Source organism: Leucopleurus acutus, assembly GCF_964270905.1.
Source record: "Leucopleurus acutus genome assembly, chromosome: 14".
NCBI lineage: Eukaryota > Metazoa > Chordata > Mammalia > Artiodactyla > Delphinidae > Leucopleurus > Leucopleurus acutus.
This window is the reverse complement of record NC_139156.1, coordinates 70,559,068-70,585,690: the sequence shown is the minus strand read 5'-3', so window position 1 is coordinate 70,585,690 and position 26,623 is coordinate 70,559,068. Positions and strand designations below refer to the sequence as shown.

Sequence of the window (26,623 nt, the reverse complement as noted above, 5' to 3'; positions counted from 1 at the left end):
AGGAGCTGAAAATTGAGTCGTCAGAGAAATATTAGGTCACATTTTCAATCATTTTGGTGCCGAAGGGGAGGCGAGAGCTTAGTTTTATATTGAGACATTACGCCGGCTGAAGGCAGAGAATGTTTTTCCCTGCCAGGACCTGATGCAATCCATTCAAGCCAACAAGTTTGGAGAGAATGTTGAGTTCAATCAATTCAGAACGTCGAGATGGAGCCCAACTCACTCCAGGTATTTCGCTCTCCTCCGCTCCTCCGATCCCGGCACCCCCCGGCACCCCCCAGCCCCCCGGCTCACCCACACCTCTGCACCCACCCACACCCCCCACAAACTTTTCACCAAACTTTTACCCTCTGCATCCCCCCAAATCATTTTTATTGTTTAAAAAAATCCCTGCAGTGATCATACATACATAATGTAATTCTACCGCCTCAGATGGAGAGGTAGGGAGAGGTGGGGGGCCCGGAGTTTTTTTTTTTTTTTTTTAAGGGAGGCAGAAAATTTGTGTGGGCTCTATTATTTTTTCCACCCAGCTTTATATCTGTTGGCTCTTCTGTATTAAGAGTGTGGATGTCTGTGTGTAAATGTGTCTGGGAATAGACGTTTGTGCTCTGATGGCTACATTATTTATTTGGTGCTTTTTTTCCCCTGCAGTGGGTCGGCTCACCGTGTGGCTTGCACGGACCTTACATTTTCTACAAGGCTTTTCAATTCCACCTTGAAGGCAAACCAAGAATTTTGTCCCTTGGCGACTTTTTCTTTGTAAGATGTACGCCAAAGGATCCGATTTGCATAGCGGAGCTCCAGCTGTTGTGGGAAGAGAGGACCAGCCGGCAACTTTTATCCAGCTCTAAACTTTATTTCCTCCCAGAAGACACTCCCCAGGGCAGAAATAGCGACCATGGCGAGGTGGTAAACTTATATCTCCCTCTCTTCTTTCTTTATTATTTTTTCCCGTAGTAATGCTTATTACAGGGCAAGCTTGAAAATACTGTATTCACTTCTGCAGGCGAACAGGATCGACTTCTTTTTTAAAGGGGTAGCGCCACTAGCTGGGGCTCGAGTATTTTGCCATTGTCAGAGTTTGGCTGTCAGCTTTACAAAGAAGATCCAACTGCTGATTTTAGTCAAGATCAAATAACTTGTTCGAGAAGGGTTTTGTTCAAGGATGTGTGTGTGTGTGTGTGTGTGTGTGTGTGTGTGTGTGTGTGTGATCCTGCTATTGCCGCTTGAACATCACATGCTTTTTATATTTTTTGCCTTTTGAAAATTTACCTTCGCGTCTGCCTCGGTAGGGGATGGGTGGATTTCTTTCGGTGGGTTTCGATATTGTTCCCGTTTTTCTTTTCTTTTTTTTTTTTAAAGTAAGTATTTGATATGTTTAAGAGGGCGGAAATTACGAAATGGAGGCAGAGTGAGATCAAAAGCTATTGAGTTGGCAAAGACGTGTTGAATAAAGTGATAAATGACAGGTACTGGAATAATACATTCAAATAACTTGCAGATCTGCCCGGGCGGATTTCAAAGCGGTCGTGTAACCGGCACAAACACGTTAAGCATTAACAACTATCTCTCGTCCCCACCCCCTCCCCCCGGACAAGCCATTTGATGTTCTAGTTTTCAATTACTCCACGCAAAGTGGACGCCTTCCAGCGCGATCTTTGGGGATGTGTGGGACGCGGACGGGGGAGGGAAGGGCAGAGGGGTGTGTGCTCACCCCCTGGCCCTGCGGGTCCGGAGTCCTCCGTGCCCAGACGGCGCTCCTGGGGAGGGTGGAGAGGGACAGAGCCTCCCCGGCACGTTTCTGGGCGGCCGCGGGGGCGGTCGCCGGCGGTCCCGGCAGGACGCCCGAGGTGACCCCGCTGTCACCGGTCGCCGGGGCGGCCGCCCCTATTCGGCTCTGTCATTTCATGTGTGACCGCATTTCTGCGGGCTCCCCTCGTCAGCTGACCGACCTCAGCACCCTGGTACCTACCGGGGGGAACTGTTTTGGGGAGGCTGTGCCTGCGGCGCGGCGGGGCGGGAGGGCGCGCGGCCGCCTGTCAAGGCTTTGTGTTGCCCAAGCGGGAGCAGGGCAATCAAACTCAGACTTCTGAGGGCATCTAGCTCTGTGCCAGGCTTTCGAGCTGTCGAGGTAGGTGTAAGGACCTTTTTGTTAAGTGAATGGTTCCCCGTTTAACTCATCCCGGAGCTCGAAGCTGCCTGCCAGTCCTTCCAGAATTCCTTGGTCTGGTGGAGTTGATTGTACTTTTGGCACCTCCAGTTCGCTCCTTCTCGCCGAGATCGAGTTACCCGTTAGTGGTCTATGCCGGTTAATTACCGGAGTTCGTCAAAACGTTCGCCCTCGTTTCAGCCTCTTCGGAAATAAGCCCCTCCCTCCTCTCCGAACACCTCTCCCAACCCACACGCCCTCCCCTCCGCCCTCCCGGCCAGCTATGGGTTTTAAACGTTCACCTTTCCCGACGTCTGCCGGCAATTTTACAAAGGTGTTGTTTGGAAATGCTGTGAAAAATCCTGCAGCCTACCAACAGGTTGAGCTCTTTGCACCGCCCAAGGTTTGGCTCGGCCCCCTCCCCCGACCCAACTTTCCTGCGCAGCTGTCTACCTTCCCCTCCCCCTCCTGATCTCTTATTATTTGCTTTTCAAATTTATTACTTCAACATGGCCTGTGATCTGGAAAAGGGAAGGATTAAATATCCAGAAAAGAGCTGGTGCCTAATAGACTTCTGACTGAACCCAGAAGGAAATTATTCAGTGTTTTATGGGATATTTGGTGGCCACGCTCTTTTTTTTTTTTTTTTTCAATTGAAAGCGGAATATTTTTTAAAGACCCCGAATTGACCCCACTTGGTCCAGTTTTAATTTCTGTTGTGTAATTAAATAGTAAATTCTGATTTAAGAATAAAAGAAATATTAGCCGAAGGTTGCATCTGGTAGTACTAATGATAGTGAATAGATATATTTTTAAATACACGATTTTTTAAAAGACATTATTCATTATGGGGAAATGTAAGCGAACCATTTTAATGATCTTTGCGTTTCGTCGCTGCTATATGAGCCATACCTGAGAAAATTAATCTTGCCATTTAAAAGTAAACTCTAGGGGGTTTGGAGAGGGAGATGGCTCTATTTATATTCCTCAGCTGCATATACATCGTCTAATATTATGCATGATTTGTTTTTTAATGCTAACACGGCTGGTAATTAGCTGTATGATTATAGTTGTATATTTCATTAGGACTTTGGATGATGTCCTTGTGAATTATTCAGCCATATTAAAACAATTTTCAATTGAGATAATGACACGCCTCAAAATTATGCAAATACAGGCTACATTGTGCAAAATAATTATGACAAATGTAAAGCAGGTAGAAAGTTTCCCAGTGCAGATCGGTTTTCCACCCTGGTGATGTCATTTCCCCCCTGGCCTAAGATAGTCAGTCATTCATTAGCAGAATGGCAGCAGCAGTCTCCTCTGGAGGAGAGCCTGCAGATACCAGCATTTACTGCTGGCACCTAGAGGGGGCAACAGGGCCCTCTCATTAAGACATTTGCTTTGTTTTCTCTTACTCTATTAACTTGTTTATGTACAGCGAAATGATTTTATTATTGATTTTAAATAGTTTTGAATGATGCATTTGCCATTTGCAATGCATAACTGAAAGAGAAAGGTTTCCTGGTGACGTGCACTGTGCCTTGGAGAAAATGTTCAGCACATTTAAATCAGCCAGTACAGTTTATTTAAAGTAACCAAATGGAGGTTAATAATTTCTTGATTGAGCTGACATCAGCATCCATTTCAAAAGGACAGCCAGGACTCCGTATGCTTTTTTGGCTCAAGAACATCATTCTGTCTTTTTATGATTTCTTGAAATATAAAGACATCAGTTCTAAAAACAGGGAAATTATCATTGTGCGAGATTAGAAATAGCGTCCCTGTGTGGTTTGCTATGATCTGCAGAGGGCAATTTTTTTTTTTTTTTTGGTGGGGGAGGGAAATTTTCTTATTGATCTTTGCATTAATTGTATCAGGCTAGATAAGGCAGGGATTTGTATGCCCATTTTATAGATGGAGACAGAGGCTTGAAGAGTTTATGTGGCTTGTCAAAGGTCGCCGGCTAGAACCTAGGCCTTCTTAAGCTTTAGGGTTGCTTTATTTTCCCGCTGAAACCTACCCTTGGAACTAGAGCTTGAATACATCATATTATATTCCAGAAGTGTGTACTAAATGTGGGCAGTTCCTTGTACATTTTAGAACTATATCACCAGATATTTAGGTAGCAGAATCATTCTTATTCTATAAAGTTCAGTTAATCCTAGCCAGTGTCATAGAACAATAACAGTTACATTTTAATACCATTATTAATAATCATTAACAATTTATTACTAGTTTAAGTAATGAGGATAATGTCTGGCCTGCTTATATCACTGCTGCCTACGCATACTTAACAGTGCTGGCAGCTGGTGTGGAGGAAAAGCATTTCAGAGACTCACATCTTGATTCTACAACTAACTATTTGTTTGCCCTTGGATAACTGTAAACACTCTGAACCTCAGTTTCTTCATCTGCAAAATGGGAACAATAGTAAAGCTGACTGGGGATTGTTATAAATATCAAGAGACATTATTATGGGCAAAATTACTTTATAACTGTAAATTAAATATATAGAAAAGAGGGCTTCCCTGGTGGAGCCATGGTTGAGAGTCCGCCTGCCAATGCAGGGGACACGGGTTCGTGCCCTGGTCTGGGAAGATCCCACATGCCGCCGAGCGGCTGGGCCTGTGAGCCATGGCCACTGAGCCTGCGCGTCTGGAGCCTGTGCTCCGCAACGGGAGAGGCCACGGCAGTGAGAGGCCCGCGTACCGCAAAAAAAAAAAAAAAAAAAAATAGGTGGATGTACAAGGTTGGATTTCAGCCTGAGGGATCATAGGCTGGATTCTACGAGAAAGCTTGCTGGTCCCCTGCAACAGTGAGTGTGGATGAGTAAGTCAGTGATGTCAGGGAGTCAATATCAAGCATATCTGGGCACTACAGATTTTAGCATGCAGCCAGGGTATCTAACAGTGGTTTGACTATCACCAGCCTCACTATCCAGTCAAAAATTGTTAAAAATCCATATTCACAAGCCCCTACTGGAATTAATTTATTTAGAATCTCTGGAATTGGGGTCCAGGATTCTGCATTTTAAATAGTCTTGCTCTAGCTGTGTGGATCTTGGGCGAGTTTTAAACTCTGTGCCTCGGTTTTCTCATCTGTAAAATGGAAATATGGTACCTACTTCCCAGGATTATTTTAAGGATTAAAGGAGTTAATACATGTAAAGTGCTTACAACTGAGGTGGGCACATAGCAGAGTCTCCAGTAATGGCTGACTCATTATTATTATCATTAATATTAGTATTATTGTTCTCGTTAGAGTTTGAGACTACTACCATGGACCTTCCTAAAGAAAGCTTTTCTCTATGAGAGGGCGGCATTTAGGTTAGTTTACTAGAACATATAGCCAATTCAGGTCCCCCCAGATCAGGCTGGCTTTCATCCATATGGTGGTTTTAGCTGTGTTGCCATTATAAAAGGCTCCTTAAGGATTTACATTTTAGTATCGAAATATGCTGTCAACTGGATCAGCAGGAGTTTTTAGAAGATCACCTGATCATATCACAGACACATTCTGAAATTCAGGAGGTGCTGGACTGGCCTTGCTCTGCCTGTGGGTGGCCACTCACTGGGTCTCTGGTCTGTTTCCATGAGCTGATTTCTTTTTTTAGAAGTTTCTGAGATCTCTTCAGTGTCCTCACTAGCCTTGCAGAATTTCTTTAACTTTTCTAAGCCTCAGTTTCTTCATCTGTCAAATGGATTTAATGGTTTCTACTTTGCCAAGAGAATTAGTAATGATAATGAAAAGGTCCTGGCAACTAGCCTCGTACCTATACATGCGAGCTCAGCAAATGATAGATGCTGTTATAATAGTTATCGTTTATTTTTAGTAATGAACTTAAGCTAAGAGAAGGAATATCTCTACTCTCTCCCTAGCAGGCCCTTTAGAACTAGGGTGAGAACTAATGAATTACATGGACAGAGTTTACTGGACTGTGACAAGTGTCAGCAAACTAAGGCCAAAGGGCCAAATCTGGCCCACTGTCTGCTTTTGTAAATAAAGTTTTACTGGAACATAGACTGTTTATGTATCGTTTATAGCTGCTCTCAGACTACAGTGTCAGAGTTGAATGGTTGTGACAGTGACCATATGGCCCACACAGTGGAAAATATTTACTCTTTGGCCCTTTACAGAAAAAGTTTGCTGACCCCTGCCCTATGGAGTTGATCTGAAATAAGGAATGTGACTGTGTACCTTTTAGTCTTTCTTACTTGGCTTTGGAGCAAGATCCAGTAATAGAAGAAATACTTTAACATTAATATGTCAAAAACCTTTATATGTACAAAATTCTGTTTTAGCATTGAGCCTAGGATGTTAAAACTTGAGAATCAGTAGAATGTATACTAAGTTGTATTTTGGACGGTTAAGTTCCCAATTCCAGCCAATGCTGGTTTCATCTATCTTGAGTTAATGAAAGCTGCTTGCTGAGTGCTATGTGCTCCGGGCTTTGCTAGGTACAGAGACGGATGTGAAACAATTCATGATGTGGCTTTTTTTCTCAAGAAGCTTATCAATCTTGATAGAGAGATGAGATCAGCACACGTTTTTAAAAAATGTAAAAGCAATGTAAGATGTAACACATTGGTGAATTGTTCTGACAGTAAATGCAATACGTTTTCAAAGGAAGGGTCACTATCTATATGTTTTTGGAAAACGCATGTGTTCAACTCCTCAGCTGCTGATTGAAGACCTACTAGGTGCTGGACAGTGGGGTACTGAGATACAGGAGAATGGCCCAGCCCTCAAAAAACTCTTAGTCTACCCCCATAGACAAACACTGGTCCCAGAAAAGCTGTCAGACTCTTATCTGCATCCCTTAGTTAAAGTGGAGATTAACTAAGGTCACTATTTATTTGTAGCCTTTCGCAATCTTTCTGGAAACTATGAAGTACTGTCTTCACCTTTGAGGTCTTATTCACTCCATGCATATTTATAGAGCACCCATTTTGTGCCAGAGCCTATTCTAGGCCCCGACATCCAGCATTGAACAAGACAGACAAGTACCCCTGCCCTCAGGGGACTTACAGTCCAGTGTCTGGTTTTAATCTCCCAGGTAGTTTTCACATGGTGCTTCCTGGAATGGTTATAAACTGTGTGCTTTTCCTGTGCTTGTCACTCCCTCTTCCCCCTCCCCACTGCAGTGCTGTTCTCAGAAGCAGAGGGTTGTGTCTTACTTACCTCTGGGTCTCCCCACAGCAGTCAGTGCATTCATCAAGTATCTACTGAATGACTAAATGTCATGATTAAAATGAATGCTTCCCCACAGCCTGCTTTCTTTAAGCTTGGCCCAATTTCTTTCTTTCTGGCAGAGGGTCATTCACCTGTGGGCCAGCTCCAGCAGCCCACCTCACACTTCTTTCTCTTCTAAAATCCATATCATTTTGCACCATAGGCTGTGAAAATGCGCAAAGGTTTTTTTTTTTTTTTAGTAGAACTCGCCAAAGAAATTAGTGACTATTTGAGACTGAATGATCAGGCGAGAGCCAGCATCTCCATCTTTTTTTTGTTTTGTTTTGTTTTGGTTTTTTGCGGTACGCGGGCCTCTCACCGCCGTGGCCTCTCCCGTTGCGGAACACAGGCTCCGGACGCGCAGGCTTGGCGGCCATGGCTCACGGGCCCAGCCGCTCCGCGGCATGTGGGATCTTCCCGGACCGGGGCACAAACCCCTGTCCCCTGAATCGGCAGGCGGACTCCCAACCACTGTGCCACCAGGGAAGCCCCAGCATCTCCATCTTTTTGAGCATGTTTCCAGTCTTCAGCCATCAACCTATAGAAAGGCAGGGTTTTGGGGGAATTCCCTGGCGGTCCAGCGGTTTGGACTCTGAGCTTTCACTGCCAAGGGCCTGGGTTCAATCCCTGGTTGGGGAACTAGGATCCCACAAGCGGCACACGGTGGGAAAAAAAAAAAAAAATTGTATTAAAAATAAATAAAGGTTGTTTAAAAAAAAAAAAAGTCAGGGCTCTGGGGTGGCAGTCTGCGGAAAGATGGGACTTCAGGGAAGGGGAGTCACTTCTCACCTGAGTGTTGGTTGGCAGTTCCGGCAAACTAGTATGTTTTCCAGACTGATGGTCTTGACGAGGCCACGTGTTTGATAGCACCGTAATCAATTAAAACCTGTCTTGACATTTAGAGTGTCAGGCACATACTAAGGAAATGTTATTTTTATGGAGTGCACGAGTCCATACATGTAAATACTTCACTGTTAGTTATTAATAAAGCATGCCATTGTTCATAGTGGCATCTAGTGATACATGACTCAGGCTCATTTATCAAAGTCTAGTTTTAACCAATATCCAGAATATAATTGCTGGAATCAAATGGATTTGCTTGTCATTTTTTATAGCCAGGGTGGTTGGATATCTGCCATCTTCTACTCGGAATAATATTGTAGCTAGTGATTACCCGTTGGCTTGGCTTTTAAATAAATTTGAAATAAATTTATTGATTGTTGGCTTAAGGATTCATTCGCCTCTCAGAAATGTGGTCATGGATTCCTGCATTTCTTGAAAAATCTGCTCCTGCGCCCTCGCACGAGGATGGCTTTTTCTAGCCGCACCATGGTCCTCGCTGGCCTCCTGGAGATTAGAACCTAGGCCTTGGCCTTTGAAGAGCATGGCTCGCATCCTGTACTGTGAGCACCCGTACTGACGACACGTTTCCAACGTGCAGATGATGATGATGATTGAAAGGGTGCTTTAGACTCATGCTAATGGCATCAAGTCTCCAGTACACACTTGCCTACATTAATTCTGCTTTTAAAATCAGACGCATTGTTAACAGCGTTCAAGATGGATATTTGACATTTGTCACACAGACTAGGATGTGTGGTTTAACTGCCTGAATTTTCTGTAGGACCTTTGTGGCTGTATGAATCGACGCACAGTGGTGGGTGTCCTTACACACATGAACATCAAGTTCCGGGTCCCATCTCCATCCTTGAACAGAGAGAAAAACTGGGGGTAGAAACCACGTGTTGCTAGTCAATCTGGTGGCCCCATAACCATCTCCCCCTCCCCACCTTTCCTTTCTCATGACTCCCGCGCACCTGGGCTGTGATGCGCATCCCTCCTCCCCAGAGTTGAGTTCCAAGCCGGATCAGTGGCACTAAACATTAAACTCTTGTCTTTGAGAATAATAGGCTTTGCTTTGTACACCCTCAAGCATGTTGAGCTACTGTGCAGGCTGGAAAATAAAAATGTTCTAATTGTGTCTTTTAAATAAGCATAGGATTGAATTAATTAGACCATATTTTGTCTTTAGTTGCTTAGTTACCCAATAGTATTCCTGGGCACGAGTAAGATAAATTGGCTCTTTTTGTGCTGCCTGTGTCCTTTAATCATAATTACTGTATTGCTTAGGAGAGTAAAGCATACATAGATTTTGAATTTTTTATTAATAGTCAAAAGTATGCATATGATATATAAAGTATATGCTGTTTAACCTGTTTTATATGCTTTTATGTGGGAAGAAGTTTTACTGTGGTGGTAACGTTTGCATTAGTTGCTCAAAGATGTAGTTCTGGGAAATACATAATTGAAATGTTTTTGAATTGCTTTTTCTGGCCTTTTCAATCTTATTCAAAATAATAGTGCCTCCAGTCCTAGAGCAGTCATTCTCATTTGATTTAACATCTTTCTTTGCACTGCACGCGCAGCGCCCAGTTTTAACCCTGCAGAGCCTAGATGAGGTTTTGTGATTCATGGGCCTCACACTTTGTGCCTTATGTTTTGGGGTTCACACTGTTGGGGGGCAGCAGAGCGCCTGCATCCAGCAACCATTACTCCAGTGCCCTTCGCTCTGGCACTCTTCCGTGTTCCTCGCAGAAGGCTCCAGGGTTGGAGATCATAAGAGTTTGTTGTAGCTTGGACTGGACAGTGCTATGTGCTTGCCTTTTAGGGTCATGCAAAATGGGATGTGGCTTCTGGAAGGAACTTGGGTTTCTAGCCCCCTATCCCACCCCTCCACCACAGAGGGCAGCAAGAGTTGGACAGCTTGATTTAGTTATTGAACAATGGGAGAGTCTGGCTTAAGACCCAGCATGTGTGCTGGGCAAATGTATGTGAAAATCGACCCCATTGTTCTGTTGTATTTGAAAGCAAATAAATTATTTACAGATATTTGCTAATTAAAGCACATGTTGTTTTACCAGCACAAAAGAACACGGTATTACTGGAGACAAAGAAGTAAGTGCGAATAATCCAATCTTGATAATTCTGTGTGTTCTTCTTAAAGGACGAATATGTTTAAAAATATGTACATATACATACATATCAAAGTGTGTGTGTGTATGTATATACAGATATGTATATATGGAGTTGTGTGTTTGTGTGTGTGTGTGTTATTCTCACAAAGGAAGCCTTGCATACTACAGAGATAACAGGCCAAGTTACCATCCAGTTACTTGTCACTAGGCCTGCTCAAAGCTCCCTGTGGAACATTGGAGATGGAAATCATGTTGACAGAATACTGTTTTCCCTTTAGTCCTAGCTTTGCTTGCTGTCATCTATTTTGAGCTCAGCTCCGAGTACCATTGGGAAAAAAGCAAACTAGCCAGATACTGTACCAGGGAATAAAAATGTTCTCATTCATTACCTTGTCCTCACCCTTTCCTCAGTGATGGGCCCAGGTTTAGTGGTTTCTCTTCTGTAACGACCCAACTTTGGCGACGTTCTGATTGGAAATTTGCCTTGTGCAATGAGGGCCTCTGACGTGCGGTGAAGCCATCCGATGCAGAATAGGTTGTTCTGATGTTCTGAGACCTCCTGGCATGAACGATAGCCTGTCCATGGGTGCAGCCGGTCCCTCTGCCTCTGCCATCAGACATGTGTGCTTGTAGGTGGGACTGGCCAGACAGCTCTTGGCGCTGTTGATCACGATGACTAGGAAGACTTGCCATGCTTATCTCAGAAAAAGGCTCCTGGCTGATGTGCCATGGACGTTTTAATAGACTCACAGGATATTCAAGAGAACAAGTCCAGCCCCCTCTATTTAATAGATGCAGAGACTAACCAGAACCCAGTCCCTCAAGCACAGTGGTCTGCTGCTTTGGGGAAGGGCTGCTCTCTTGAGGTTACAGTCTGAGGCAAGGAGGCAAGTGTTTCCCATGGGCGTGTTCAGGTGGGTCGTTCCAGTGCCCTGTCTTACGCCAGTAGTTGGTGCCTCTGTGGGAGATCACTTTTATAAAGTCACTAATGGAGTGTATGGTTTTTATTCTAATGATGAGATACTTACCAAAGGGTGAGTGATTACACAGAAACCAGGCTTTGATATTCAGGGTCCCCTCTGGATTTCACCTTTATTACCCTCATTTCCAAATTCTTTCCTGGAGCTAGGAGGCCCCTCTGATAGGGATATTTATATCGACTCAAGAAAAACATTCTTGGTGATAAACAGAATTGGCATTTCTGCTACCGTCTGATATTCATGGATGGTTTCTTTCATTCAGAAATTTTTATTGTGTGCCTGCTATGTGCTGGTTCTCTGCACTGGGATATAACAGTTAACACAGTGACTAATACCCAGATAAAGATTTCTGTTCTTATGTTACTCACTCTCTAAAGGAAGAAGGAAAAGGTGAGTTCATTGATTTATCCAAAATGGAGGAAACCCATCACCAGACACTGTAGTCTTAGAACCACATTCACACTTCCTTCTTCCAGGTGCACAACCCAGAGGAAACTTCCCAACTTGCTGTTTTCCAAAACCATTTGCAAAAGTTTCACCCACAGTGTTTTCAATGAAGTTACATTTTTTTTCTATTGAGTAGCTATTATGTGTCAGGCATTGCAAATAAATTAACATATAAATTAAATAATCATTTAGTTCTCAAAGAAATTCTCTAGGGTTGGTAGTATTGTGACATTTCCACACTTTATAGACTAGGCAACTGAGACCAAAAGAGGTGTTAAGTAACTTGCCCAAGGTCACATCTAAGTGAGACTGAGAGGCAAGATTGAAAACACCGGATTCTCGATTCTGCCAGGTGATCTTCATATCCCCCTATTTGGAATATATTGAGAAATATATTATATATATTTTCATTTTCGTTATATACTGACCTATTCTTTATCTGAGCCTTTATGAATAGTTTCTTTTGGTCCTTCATCTATTTATTTAGCATATGGTTCTTGAAAGCTTCTATCCTGCTGTCTGGGAACTTGCAGTCAAATTGGCTGTTGACTGATCCGCCAGTATTTGGTAATAATACCGCGCACCTGCTCAGTAAAGTGTTTGCACGGGCTCTTTAAATCCCACAAGCCCACGGGAGGAGCCAGGCACCTCCCTCCTGAGCGGCGTCTGTCTGTGTGCAGGCCGTGCTGGGCCCTGGAGAGACAGGTAGGAAACCAGGCAGATCCTGCCTTCGTGGGGCTTCTCACTGGGTGGGGAGCACAGGCACGATTAAGCAAACAATCCTAAATAAATGGGTGATTTTGTGGTGCGGTCAGCATGGAGAAGGGAAAATACAGCGACCTATGATGGCGTACCTGATCTTGTTAGGAAGGTCTCTGGAGGCATTTTGCAAGAAGTAGTGTTTGAACTCAGGGCTAAAGAGATTCCAGTGACGATTGGGAAAAGGTTCCTTGGTAGGATGTGGAGGGGGGAGCGTTCTCCCTTTGGCATGATTTCTGGGCTGAGCCGAATCTTGGTGAACCCAGGAAACAGGTTGGAGACGCCCACTGAAGCCCACTGGAGGCACCTACTATTTTAGATCCCATTGAGACACCTGCGTAGCATTTTCAGAACTGATTTACATTGGCTGGCTGGCTGTGGAGAAGTAGAAAACGGAGCCCCAAACTAAGGCCTAGAGGCCAAATCTGGCCCACTGCCTGTTTTGTCAATAAAGTTTTATTGGCACACAGCCACCTGTTTACAAGTGGTCTCTGGCAGCTTTCACACTATCGTGGCAGAGCTGAGTAGTTGCGACAGAGACTGTGACGCACAGAGCCTCACGTGTTTACCATCTGACCTTTTACGGTAAATGTTTGCCTGGCCCCTGGTCTGATATGACTTTAATAAAGTTAGTAGTAAAACTAGGTGCCGACAGCTTTACATGGACATTCTGTTTACTCTTAACAGCCACAGTACTATGAGGGAGGCTCTAGGGCCATGTCGTTCTGCAGGCGGGCAACCCGAGAGCCTAGGTAACCCGTCCAGGTTTCTAAGTTCACTCATCAGGTAAATGAGAGAGACTGAACGGGAGCTCGAGCTGTCTTGATTCCAGAACACAGGCGGCAGACGCCTCGTGCTGTCCTGCCGACAGGTCGAGGAGTTGGGGGTTGTATCCGAAGAGGGGTGTAAAATTTGCTGAGGTTTTTCTCTGTGAAGTAAAATAGCACAACTGCTGTATCTTGTTCAAAAACCACCTCCTCTGTGATGTCTTCCACTGACGAGGAGAGAAAGGAGCCTGGAGCAGAGGCACAGGTGTGGGCCGGGCAGAGAGGCCGAAGTGGATGGAGCCAGGCTGGGAGACAGAACCGGGGAGCGTGTGACTCGTCTGGACGTTGCCCCTCGGGTCCTGTCGAACGTTGCATGCGGGCAGCAGTGTCATTTGATGTTGCCATATCTTTCCATTTTTTCAAGAGACGTGCCAGAAAGCCAGATTTTTGTGTGGTTTTAGTTGGCAGTTCCATACAATTTTTAAGAAAACACTGTGGGCCAAACGCAACATGTATTCAGTCTAGATGTGGCCCACGGGCTGCCACCTTGCACTCTCTGGCGGAAAGCTTTGGAATATTACAGTTTTGAAAACTTTCTCACATTTGGCCCGTTTTCTGTCTTGAAGCAAAAGGAACCTGTTAGTCCTAAAGGGGCAGCAAAGGGACGAGGCCAGGCAGCCCGGTGGGCAAAGCCCTCACCATTTTCTCCAGCCGAAGCTCCAGAGTCTGGAGGGATGGAAGGAATGGACGGACGTGCAAGCTGGGGCCCACAGTCAGGAAGGGCACAGGGATTAAGATGTGGGAAGAGGGGCTTCCCTGGTGGCGCAGTGGTTGGGAGTCCGCCTGCCGATGCTAGGGGACACGGGTTTGTGCCCCGGTCCGGGAAGATCCCACGTGCCGCGGAGCGGCTGGGCCCGTAAGCCATGGCCGCTGAGCCTGCGCGTCCGGAGCCTGTGCTCCGCAACGGGAGAGGCCACCACAGTGAGAGGCCCGCGTACCGCAAAAAAAAAAAAAAAAAAAGTGGGAAGAGAGAAGTGTGTGAGTGGGGAGGTGGCCTGGAGCCATGCTGACGGCGCCCTGCCGAAGGGGGTTGTGAGCAGACCCTTGAAAATACTTCCGCCTCTCATGGGTGGAGATTTTTGAGGAGTGAGAATGACAGAAGGGGAAATCCTTGGCCGATGAAGCCACAGGCAGGAAGGCAGGACTTTGCAGTGTTGGATGTGGTCTGTGTTCGGCAAAGGAGCGGGGCTGTGGTGGACAGTGGGGTAGACTGAAGCCAGACCTCGGGTGGTCTAGCTGGTCAGGTTGGACTTGAACCTAGAGGCAGTGCTGATTAATACTTTCACGTGTGTGTTTTTTCTTTCTGTTTAGAATATAAACTCTTAGTCTCAAAGCTTGGTAGAACCACATGTGTGTATGTACTCTGACTGCTAGTAGCTGCACGTCATCTTGGTCCGTTACTTAATTTTTCTGGGGTCTCTGTTTCCTTATCTGTGAAGTAGGCTAATCTTGCTGGGCTGTGACTATCAAATGAGACTTGTATGGGCAGAAAGTCTCAAACCCTGACCTGGCTAATAGAAGACCCAGGCCTTCAGCAGATGCTAGTCATCGACCCTGTCCTTTCTGGTCCGGGACCAAATCCGAACTTTATTGTCTCCATGAAGTCTGTCATGGTGCTAAGACGGTTAATAGCCTCTTACTAAGTAATTTATTGGTTGAATCATTGGGTTACTATTGTTTGAAAAAAACAATAACTAAGAAAATTATCAATTTAAATTGAGTTAAACTTCCTGGTTCTCCGTCTGTCCTGAGAGATTTTTCTTGTGTTTAGGTTCAGAGTTTTTGATTCATGTTTGAAGTTTCCAGTCACTGTGAAGGAGTCACCCTGCAGCCCATTCTGCTCTGTTCTATTTGGGTCTTAAAGGACCCTCAGGGGGCATTTCTTCCATCAGCCACAACAAAATAAAAAGAGATGGGAGTCAAGAGACCAAACCTGCATTCCAGATGTCCCATCTCAGTGTGCCGAAGAAAGTGCAGACCTGGTGCTTCCCAGGTCCCTCCCCTTTCATGATGCAACCTCTGGGAAACCTGGTGTTGATGTGCTGAATGTGCACAGCATTGAATTTATTGTAAATACCTTCCCTTTCCCGCCATTTAAAAATAGCCTCTCCTAGTTCTTATTTTTCAAAGCACCCCTAATCTGGAAATGGATTTCACCCCCTTGTCCTCTCCTCCTTTTCCTCTTTCGGTGGTGGTAAGGAGTGTAATTCCAGACCAACTCCTTTGAGATGTGTGATGCCAGGTTCTTTCAAAAAGCAGAAGGCATCAGCAGAAAGAAGTATGTAAAGGGCTAGAGTCCCAGCCACAATGGCTGGGGAATCTTAGAAGAAGGATCTTCAAAAAAGAGACTGCCTGCTGGGCCATTAAATCCTTTTGCTTTGGGTTAATCCCACAGTGTTTATCAGATGACTAGGATTCAGATGAAAACACTGCTGTAGTACCCAGGCTCCTCGCCAGATTATTCCAAAATCTAGTGTACATGGGTTATAGATACAGAAAATAATTCAATTCTGTCTGTCTTAAGTGAGATAACCTGTTCCATTCTGTTTCTTGTGCGCATTCTCCGTAATAGTCTAATTGTGTTCTGTGCTCCTGGGGGCTGAATGTGTATTCAGCAACAATGCATTGGGTTGTGAAATATGCATCCCCAACTATCTGGGCAGGCAAGAAGGAGGTTCTAGTAAAAAGGCTGAAGATGTTTTTTCTAATGCAAATGGTATGAATCACACACATGGTAGTGTCTTTTAAAATTATCAGTAGGCTCTGTTTTTTTCCTTTACAGTTATAGGTCCTGTTTCTCCACATTTTGGATGTTACTAGATCAGTAATTCAATAGACAGCCAAGCAGGTGTTCAAATCACTTCTGACCCCCAGAATTCCTTAAATGACCCCTCGAAGTAGCGGAGTGAAAACATTCTCAGCATGACAGAATATTGAGGTACCTCAGTTGCCTTAATTCTTCTTTTTTTGGCCTTAATTTTTAAAGGCTATTTTCTGCCTTTTTTCTCTCTTTTTAAGGAAAGAGAAGCCTTGCTTTGATCTTGGCCATGAGGGCTAGAGGATTGTGTATGTACAGGACCTGTAGATTGTACATGTAGGCAGCGCCGTTGTCTAACTGGTCAGCTGTGCCAAGGCCCTTGAGAAGGTGAGAGGAGGACACGAGACATGAGGCTTGGAATTCTTCTGCAGGAGCGGAGGACATAATATAATCTTGCTCTTAACATTTCTATTTTTAAATAGAGGCCTTTTGACGGCAAACTTTTATACAGTTCACTTCAACCAATATTTATTAGTACACACAAGGTACCGTGGAGGTGATAAAGAGATGAGTAAGATTGGCCTTTCTCCCTCTAGTTGCTTAGAGGAGAGAGAACATAAAGTCAGCCTTACTGGACAAGCTTATATTTTATTCTGCCCCTTCCGTCCTGAAAGGGATGCTTATACTGTTCTGTAGTATTCTTGGAGATTTCTGTGGATAACCCCCAAAAAGAAAAGATCTCTTTTACACGCAGTTATTTCAGGATTTAGGCAGTTGCATAAAGCATTCTTCCATTGGCTTGTCTACCTCTCAGCAGAAATTAATCTAATTTCCAGGCACAGTTAAAAACTGGTATTTAGCACCTTGTTTCACAGGCTTTATTTCATTGTCACACAAAAATATGTTAACGTATTCCACGTTCAAAGATGAGTGTACTAGCTCTCTATTGTTGTGTAACGAATTACCCCAAACTTCCCATCTTAAAGCATTTCTCATTCACAGTTTCTGTAGGTCAGGAGCCTGGGTAAGACTTAGCTAGGTGTGTCTGGCTCGGGGTCTCTCAAAGCTGCAGTCAGGGTGCCTGGCGGGCCCTGAGTCATCTCAAAGCTCTCTAGGGCTAGAATCTACTTCTGAGCTCACTTCTCTGCTCCTGGGCTGTTGGGCTGACAGCCTCCTTCCTTGTTAGCCGTTGACCTTGACCTCCCTGGTTCCTTGCCGAGCTGCATGGGCTTCTCCACAGGCCAGCTCCAGTGTGGCAGTTGACTTCCCTCGTCGTGTGTGAGCCAGCCGGGAGCCACAGTCCTTTGGTAAACTAATCTCAGAGTTGAAATCCCATCACTTTTGCCTAGGTCTGTTTGTTAGATCTGGGACATTATGTCCAGCCCATATTCAAGGGAAGGGGATCACACAAGGGCATGAATACAAGGAGGTGGGGATCATTGGGCGTCCTTTTAGAGGCTGCCCGCTACAATCAGCGGTGGAACCAATCACCTTAGTATAAGCTAGTCTGATGTGGATTGGAAGATAGTCTTCTTACCCTGTCTCGCTCTTTTTTTCTCCTTTTGTTGTTATTATGTATTCTCCTTGAGTGGTTCTTCCAAATACCTCCCCACTCTGCTGGGCATTTAATTATAGACGATGTACATAATAGATAGCAGACTGCTTTAATCCTTCAAATATTTGTTAGTCTTAGAACATGTCAACAACTTATACTGGGTCTTTCTAAAACCTAATGTCATATATATATAAAAATTTATTTTATTTTATTTTTGGCTGCGTCAGGTCTCAGTTGCCCCACGGCATGTGGGAATCTTAGTTCCCCGACCGGGGATCGAACCCATACCCCTGCAGTGGAAGGCGGATTCTTTTGCCAGTGGACCACCAGGGAAGTCCCAAACCTAATGTCTTGATCAGTGAATTTGGGGGGTTTTGCTGGAAAGGACATTGCGTCTGGTGTGATGATGAGTCTGCAGAGAGAAGGGGAATGAGGACGCTGTAGCTGGTATAATTAAACAGGCTCCTACATGCATAAAAACATAGGTATGTTTCATGCACAGTGGTTGAGGAGGGGCATTAAATCAGGTTGGCATATGTCCATGTAACTAAGTCCTAAACATCCAAATGAAAGGGATTGTTGTCCCAGTTTGTGTTTCTAACAGGTGAACCTATAGGAAACAAGGATCTCTCAGCCACTCTTCAACTCTGTGCGTATGTCAGGGAGCAGCTGGCCTTCCATCTTTTAAATTCTGTGGAAATTATCTGTTTCACAGGAAAACTCAACTGTTCCTCTTTCAGGGAAGATGCAACTTGGTTTTAGATAAAGTGCTTAAAACACACCTATGTAGGCATTAAAGGTTTGAGAAAAGGGTGGCATTAAGCAGATTCTGGTCAATTATTTTTTAATATCTTTTCCCAGTCTGTTGACTCTCTTTTCACTTTTATTTATTTATTTATTTGGCCATGCCACATGGCATGCGGGATCTTAGTTCTCTGACCAGGGATCGAACCCGTGCCCCCTGTAGTGGAAGTGCGGAATCCTAACCACTGGGCTGCCGGGGAATTCCCAGATTCTGGTCAGTTTTTAATAATGGAAATTGATTTATGGGGGTAGCTTCCATGCGAAACCTGCCAGAAACTTCGAGAAAAGGAGTCCGGATTCAAATTTAGAAGATGTATCAGCTATAGGATATATGTATGCTGTGTGCTTTTTCTTTCACCTTGAATTTGACAACATACGGCGTCCCTCCCAGTGCCTTTGTATCCTGTTCCCTCTCCGTGCAGATTTTATTATCTGGCCCCCCACTCCCCTCTCTGCCAACACACACACACGACGTACCCTAACCCCACACACAACTGTAGGCTCCAGGAAGGTACGGATTTTTATCTGTTTTAATTTCTGACTATGATCCCAGTGCCTGACATATAGTTAGTGCTCAATAAATACTTGTTGAATGAATGAGCTCACTTATGACAGTTTCTCATTGTATAAATCACACTTAGCTGAGGACTGTGCTTTACTGTGTGTCCTGTGTCCCCCACCCCCGCTAGACTGCGGTTCTTCCCCAGCCCCCTGCTGTTCCTAGTGCCTTGCGCAGCTCAGAGTAGATGTTCCGGACATTGAAAGTGAAAGAATGAATGGATTCTCTGGCAAAGGAGACTAGAGAGAGAGTAACCTTCACTTCTAGGCAAGGAACAGGAGCCCTGGGCACTGCCCATTTCTGAAGGGCAGCACCCGTGTCTTCTTCATCCTTCTCTCTCCATGGCTGGTTCCCAGTCCAATGCCTGGCACAGAGCAGAGTCAGTGCAGGTTAATTGGATCAGATTGAGTTGAGTTGGGGGAAAAGCGCAAACAAAATCCCTCCTGACAGTAGCACCGGATGAAGCTCAGCTTGTGATAGCTCCTTCTGGATTCCCTTTTGCAACTGTTTTGTCGGAATGCCCAGTAGCATTCATTCACTCATTCGTTCATTCACGCATTCAGCTCCTCCTGGTGTCTACGGACTATCAGAAGACGTGGAAGGCAAGTTACAGCCCCGCCTTCAGAAAGCTTACCTTGAGGGAAACTCGGGCTTTATTCTCTGGTTTATACCGCCTCACTGAGGTGGCAGGGAGTTGGAATCAGGCAGCCATAGTTGCTCGTGTCTGTCCTCTGTGTTGGCCTCCACACCACAGTCTTTGAACAGGAGTAGAAAGGTCACCAACTGTGGTTGCAAATTGGCTCTTATGTTAATCCTGGCTTATTCAGAAACACTCAATATTTTTCCAAACTGAGTTTAGAGCTTTTGACTGAAGCCTGAATCAGTTACTGTGTCAGAGCATATCACTGGTATGGGAAAAGCTAGAACTGTAAAATACAAAGCCCCTTTTACGTAATCCAATATAGGATAATTACATTATTAAATAAAGCCGTGGGTCTCGAATTATTCCACTGCCCTCGTACATGTGAGGGTAATAATGTGAACTGTGCTAAGTGAACAAAGTGAAAAAAAATGTGTAACAAGAGGGAGCATGTCTAAATCATATGTTTATGTTTAAATAAAGGCTACAGAAAACAGGAAGATTTACTTGGTTTCTACATTAAAGCGTGCTAAGTAGGCGTAAGGCTTTCGCTGACTGTCTGAAGACTGCTCTTCTCGTTAATGACAGCAGTATACCAAGGTGCTGTGCAATAACCTTGACTCTTCAGTCGGCTCCCACCATGATTTTCATAGACCAACAGGGGCAAAGGATTTCCTTCTTCCTTTCAGGGTCTTGACTGAATACGGGCCCTGCTGAACTTCGTACCTGGGCAGTGTGCCGTATGCCTGTAAAACCAGGTGGAGAAAAGGTCAGCAGATGTAAAAGTAATGGTTTGAAGCCACTCACCATATTAGAACATCTCGGTTGGGTGGTGGTTGAGTTTGGGTTTTATGGTTACTGTTTTTGCTTTGAGAGAATGTTCTCATAGGTAACTCAGCTGTGCGTTAACCCTGGAATTGGCCTCATTTATCTTCTTTTGTTTCTGCTTTCATGGCCAGAGCTAAGTATGTGGGGGCCGAGCCAGTTTTTATTATGGCGACCTGAAAGTAGTTAAAAAATAGACTGTGATGTTAACACCCTATTACTTTGGCTAAAGGAAGGGTAGGCTGGCTCAACCATTGACTTAAGGCATCTTCTCTACATATCACATGCTTGCCTGTTTAGAGAGGATGCTGGGATGCATTTTCTTGATTTCTGTGTAAATTTATTTTTAATCTTAGGGAGGAAAGAAGATGCATGCGTAGTAAATCCAAAAGGAAAGAAATGGAACTGGGAATTAATGAGAGGATGTTACTGGGGCTTTCTTTAGAGAGGGCCTTCTGGTCATGGGAGCACGCTGCATCTTAACAGGTTTTAGATTAGCGAGGATTAAAAATGTTTTTAGGAATATTAAAATACTTAGGGTTTTTGAATTACTTATTTGATACTCAAATGCCTTTGGCTGTGCCAAGAAGGATGGTCACATTACGTTTGACAAATCGCCGCTCAGAGCAGTCTTCTGTTTGCTTAGTCCCTGTAATTGCACCAGGATGGATTTCCAAAATTCACCGAGCCACAGGCATCACCCCAGTGTCTGGTGAGGGGGAGGGAAAAGGTTGGAAGAGAAGGGGCTGGCTTGGGAAATTGGAACCCAATACACTAATCAGCCTCCGTGGCAAATCCATTTCATCGTGTTAAGGGAGTCACATTAACCCTTAGCAAACTTGAGAGGATTCCTGCGTCACTCAGACAGCAGGAAAGTCTTCACATTTTTAACTAGTGCGTGTAGTCTTACTTTGGGGGCAAAACCAAAATACAAATGAAAAAATTACAAATCTTTTTGTCCCAAAATGACCTTGAGTCCCAGCCACCCCAGGAAATTGCTGGGAGATGGGGAAGGTTCACTTATCCCAGGATGGGAGTAGGTTGGAGTGTTACTACTATAAAGGCTTAGAGACCAATTTCCCAGAGAAATGATAGGCTTATCAAGCTGGTTTCTGGTTCTACTTCAGTTTTGTCATCTCTGAAATGGGCCTGAGGAGACCTACCTCAGCGAGTCCTCATGGGGATTAGATAAGATGATGTCTGTTAAATTCATAGGTGAACGTCTGGGTAGAGTAAAGCACCTCAGAGTTTGCCACCGCTGTATCCTTGAGGGTTAAGGAGAAGCCCAGACATTCTTAATTGCTTTCCGGCCCACCCTTGGCCTTGGAGGTACCCAGCAGGAGCTCCAGGGATATTATTGTCCCCAGACAAAGAATTAAGAGGAGTACAGTTCCTGCACAGTTCCTTGCAGGTGATATCTGAAGATCACTCACCCTCCTTCCCTCATTTTCACTTAAAGTGATGTTATGTAATAACGGTAATAGCCGTCATTTCTTAGATGCCTGTGTTGACAGTTGTACTAGAACTACTCCAACAGCCTAGTTACCCTGGGAGGTGGGTTCTTTTATCTGATTCCCCCCGCCCTTTTTTTAAAATGAGACCTTGGTGAGATAATGTCACGTCCCAAGATTAACATTGACATTAAACACAGTAGAGCCACCTTTGAAGCCGGGTCCGTGAGACTCAGAAGCCAGTGCTTCCTCAGCTCTCAGTTTCCCCCAGCGTGGGACATCCAGACGGGGGGACCATTAAAATAAATACTTGTTGTATGCTTTGGGCCCAGCACAGTTCATGGCTCCTTGGGAGGTACAAGAGAAGTAAAAGTTAAACGTCCTCGCCGTTCAAAAGTCTCTGCAGTTCTGGTGTTTACTGTAGGAGAGAGAATTATGCAATTCAGAATCAAACACTGACACCTAACAAAGATTTAACATTATGTCACAGGTAATAAGCACAGTAATTCCCAGTTCGGGGACCAAGTTAGTGTTGATACCATTTTATTTTGCCGAGTAAGGACGTTAAAAAGCAGCTATCAGCATCCATTACCATCCTCATTTTAGAGGAAAAAAAGGTTATTGTAACACCAGTTGAAAGGAGGAGAGGCGAAGTCCTAAACAGCAGGTGTGCAGGGAGCCTCTCCGGATTAGCGCTGCACCCTTCTCTCTGTCCTGGAGGCCCCCTGTGTGGCTCCAGTAACGGAGCTCCTGGGACCGGGGGCTTCCAGTGCCGTTCCCCCACAGAAGAGGGAGGGAGGAAGGAGAATGAAGGCAGGTGTTTATTCCCTGTCCTTACATGGGAGGTTCCCCCAGGCTGTTGGTGTCCCTCTAAGGAAGAGTCACAGCCACTGGTAGAAGGATCTGCTGGTAACCATCCCCCGCCCTTTTGACGATTTCACCCAGGAGTGGTGATGGCTGAGATGCTGTTAGCCCAGGTTCCTGCACTACCGCTCTCTTAGGGTTCTTTTATATCCCCCCAACATCTTGGTCATTAGTCCCTTTGTAAAACCCTCCTTGGATTATCATTACTCAACTGTTACATGTCTTTCCTGTTGGGATCCTGGCTGATACAAGGGTAGTCCTTAAAATCTAGCATATTTAGCTTCTCGAAATACTCACTGTGTTGTCTTCATTTTTATCATTTCATTTTTCTCATTTCACCACTGACCAGTGAAAGCTTCATCTTGTTGACCCACATTACCATTCTCTTTGGCCAGACCTTCTTGGACCTCTGATTGGCAACCACGTGCCTGCAGAGTGAAACCTTTTACTCACTTTGTAGATGTCCTGTTAGGAGAACATACTAATGTGTAACAGGGAGAGTCATGGGGCAGATGGTACCTTGAATATCAGGTATCTGAGGGAGGCTTGCAAGCAATGGAAGCGGCCAACGCAGCCAGGCCCAACAGGGCACTTTCTTCCCCTTGCCCGAGTCCATTGGTGCAAAACCCCAGGATGTTTGGGGACAATTAAAGTGAATATGCCGTGTCTTCCTGTTTTCTACGCCCGCCCCCCGCTCGCCAACCCCTCTGATAATACGCGTATGTGTTTATTGTCCTTTGGGCTCCATTAACATAGCTGAACATGGCTGTCCTCAGCAATGGTCTGTTATTGGGTACCACGTGGTGCTATAGGGAAGGTTCCGTTCATGTCTTCTCTCCTGAGGAATGATATATTAATAAAATATATATATATAGGTTTAGCTCTGTTTAACAGAGACCCAGAATTAAAGCTGCTTAAGTAAGTTGGGAGTTCAAAATCTCTCATGTCACAGCCTATGGGTAAGTGTTTCAGGGTTAGTATGATGGCTGGGTTCTATGACGTCATCTAGAGACCTGACTCCCTCTAGCGTTTTCTCCTGAGAGATGTGCCTTTATTTGTATGATCCAAAGGCATATCCATCCCCTCTGAGAGCCTGAGCTGGAAGTTGCGCACATCACGGATACATCGCATTGGTCAAAACTTGGTCACATGGCCGCATCTGGCTGTAAGGGAAGCAGGGAAGTGGTGTCTGTTTCTGTGCCGAGCAAATTAGCAGTCTGTTACTAAAGATGAAAGGAAGAATAGATGTGGGCAACAAGTTAACCACAGTTGGGGAGTATTAAATTCTTCTTGTGTCAACTAAGCTCTTTTCTTACACATAAGCCAAGTTGGTAGTACAGTTCTGCTGAATTTGAGTTGACTCTTGAGACGTCTAAATTGAGGACTGGACCAAGAACTGGAGTCTGGGTGAAGGTTTGAACCAACTAGTTGGAACCAAACTACAGAACGTAGTCATGGCCTTAGAGAGTAACATTGGAATCTCCATGGAGAATGACTTCAAGGAGTGATATGCAGAGAAGGAAGGCTGGACCCAGACAGCATATAAAGATAAATGTTTCCTACATTTTTCCTGTAGGGAAATAGAATGAGGAAGGAGAGAAGTTGAACAAAGCAAAGGAACGTAGAGGTGTTCGGCGTTGGGTAGGTATGTTTCATGGGCCACTGAGTATCTGTACGCTTGTGAGCAAAGCCACTGGCTCTTTGTTCCAACTGTCTTTTCAAGGATGTTTGTATAGTGAACAGCCCTGGAAGATGGAGCTAGTGCCTTCCTCCAGAACAAAGGGCAGACATACTTACTGATCAGTATTAAAAGATTTGGGTTGCCTATGCTTGGGATTCTTCTCCTGAAATGCACCCCACTCTGTAGACACATATCCTCTAGCCCTCTTGGTATCTCTTTTTGGGAATTGGGTATCAAAGATCCAACACAAATGCTGATACTTTGACTACAGCTGTTTCTGTGAGCTATAAACCATCGTTTGTCTCTGACCAGGAGTCTGTGTCCTCTGCAAGCATCCATGAAACTGTGACAAGCTAACTTATAAGTTTGAAAGTAGAGTAAAATCTCAGATTCTTCACAGTTCTTAACAAGAGGGAGAGTTTCAAGTCAAAGGTAGAGTTGTTCATTATTAAATTGTTACTAGGACATTAAGCAAAGTTAAGAATAAGAACGGCCTTGGTTAGTGATACAGGGTTTTCAAAGTTTTTGGACTCAAGACCCTTTATACTCAAATTATCTAGGACCGCAAAGGAGCTTTGATTTATGTGGGTTATATCTACTGGTATTAGAAATTAAAACTTAAAATGATTTTAAATGCTTACTAATTTATTTAAAAATAAAGTGACATTTATATGCCAAAAAAATGAATGTCAAGCTGACCCTCACACTTTATATAAAACTAAGTCAAAATGGATTATACTTCTCAATGTAGAACTATAAAACTTTGGGAAGAAAACAAAGTAGAAATTCTTCATGACCAGGAATTAGGCAAAGACTTCATAGATATAACAGTAAGACCACAATTCATAGAAGAAAAACACTGACCAATTGGACTTGATCAAAGTATGAAACTTTCATTTTGTGAAACATGCTGTTAAAAGAATGAAAAGACAAGCTATAGAACAGGAGAAAATATTTTCAAACCCCATATCTGGTAAAAGACCTGTATCAAGAGGGTACAAGAACTCTCAAAACTCAACGGTAAGAAAACAGACAACCCAATGTTTAAAAATGGGCAAAAGACTTAAACACACACTTCATCAGAAAGGATATACGGATGGCAAATTAGCACCTGAAAAGATGTTCAACATCTTCAGCCATTAGGGAAATGAAAATTAAAAACATCAGAAACCACTACGTACATATTAAAGTGGCAATAATAAATTAACAGTGACAGTATCAAGTGCTGGTAAGGATGGGGGACAACTGGAACTCTCCTAAAAACTCTCATTTTGCTGGTTGGAATGCAAAATGTTACAGCCACTCTGGAAAACGGTTGTCCAGCTTCTGCAAAATTAAATATGTACTTAATATATGACTCAACAATCCCTCTCCTAGGTATTTACTCTCGAGAACTGAAAATGTATGTTCACACGAAAACTTGTACATGAATATTCATAGCAGCTCTATTTGTAATCGCCAAAATTGGAAACAACCCAGTGTCTGTCAGTGGGACAGATCCATAACATGAGGTACTACTCAGCAGAAAAAAAGGAACAAGCTGTTGATATAGGCAGCAGCATGGGTGGCTCTCAAAGGCATTATGCTAAGTGAAAGAAGCAGCCTTAAAAGATTTCATACTGTGAGATTTAATTTATATGACATTTTGTAAAAGAGAAAACTATACCAAGCACAGATCAGTAGTTGCCATGTGTACTATGGTATACATAGAACTGTACATAAAAAAAGGAAAATTTACTGTAAATTAATTTTAAAAAATATTAATACAATGAAAATGGGAATATAAAGCCATCATGTAAATGTAACACATTTTTATGAAAATTAACCTTATTTTCAAAAACAAAGAAAATTAGTAAAAACAGTGGCATTGTTTTACATTTTTGTAAATTTCTTTACTGTCGAGCTTAATAGAGACAGCTGTATTCTCGTATCTCCTTCTGTATTCACTCTTTTGCCATACCATCTGTCTTGTAGTCGCTGGAAAACCCCACTATACACTTGAAATAGAATAAGAGTGAAAAAAGCAAATAATTTCTTAGTATTATTATGATCATTGTTTTGCCCTGTGGACCACCTGAAATAGTCTTGGGATTCCCCAGGGTTCCTGAGCCACA

At 44.0% G+C, this 26,623-nt stretch overlaps 1 protein-coding gene across 1 annotated transcript in view; it reads left to right on the top strand.

The window, feature by feature from the left end:
* Nucleotides 1–207: 207 nt before the first annotated feature.
* Nucleotides 208–26,623, top strand: part of ARID5B (AT-rich interaction domain 5B) — a gene marked incomplete at its 5' end in the record, with an annotated part of 189,140 nt that continues 162,724 nt past the window's right edge. The window contains 2 exons of the mRNA XM_082854706.1: nt 208–228; nt 652–906. Of these exons, the coding sequence (XP_082710832.1) occupies nt 208–228; nt 652–906 (276 nt within the window). The remainder of the gene's footprint in view (nt 229–651; nt 907–26,623) is intronic.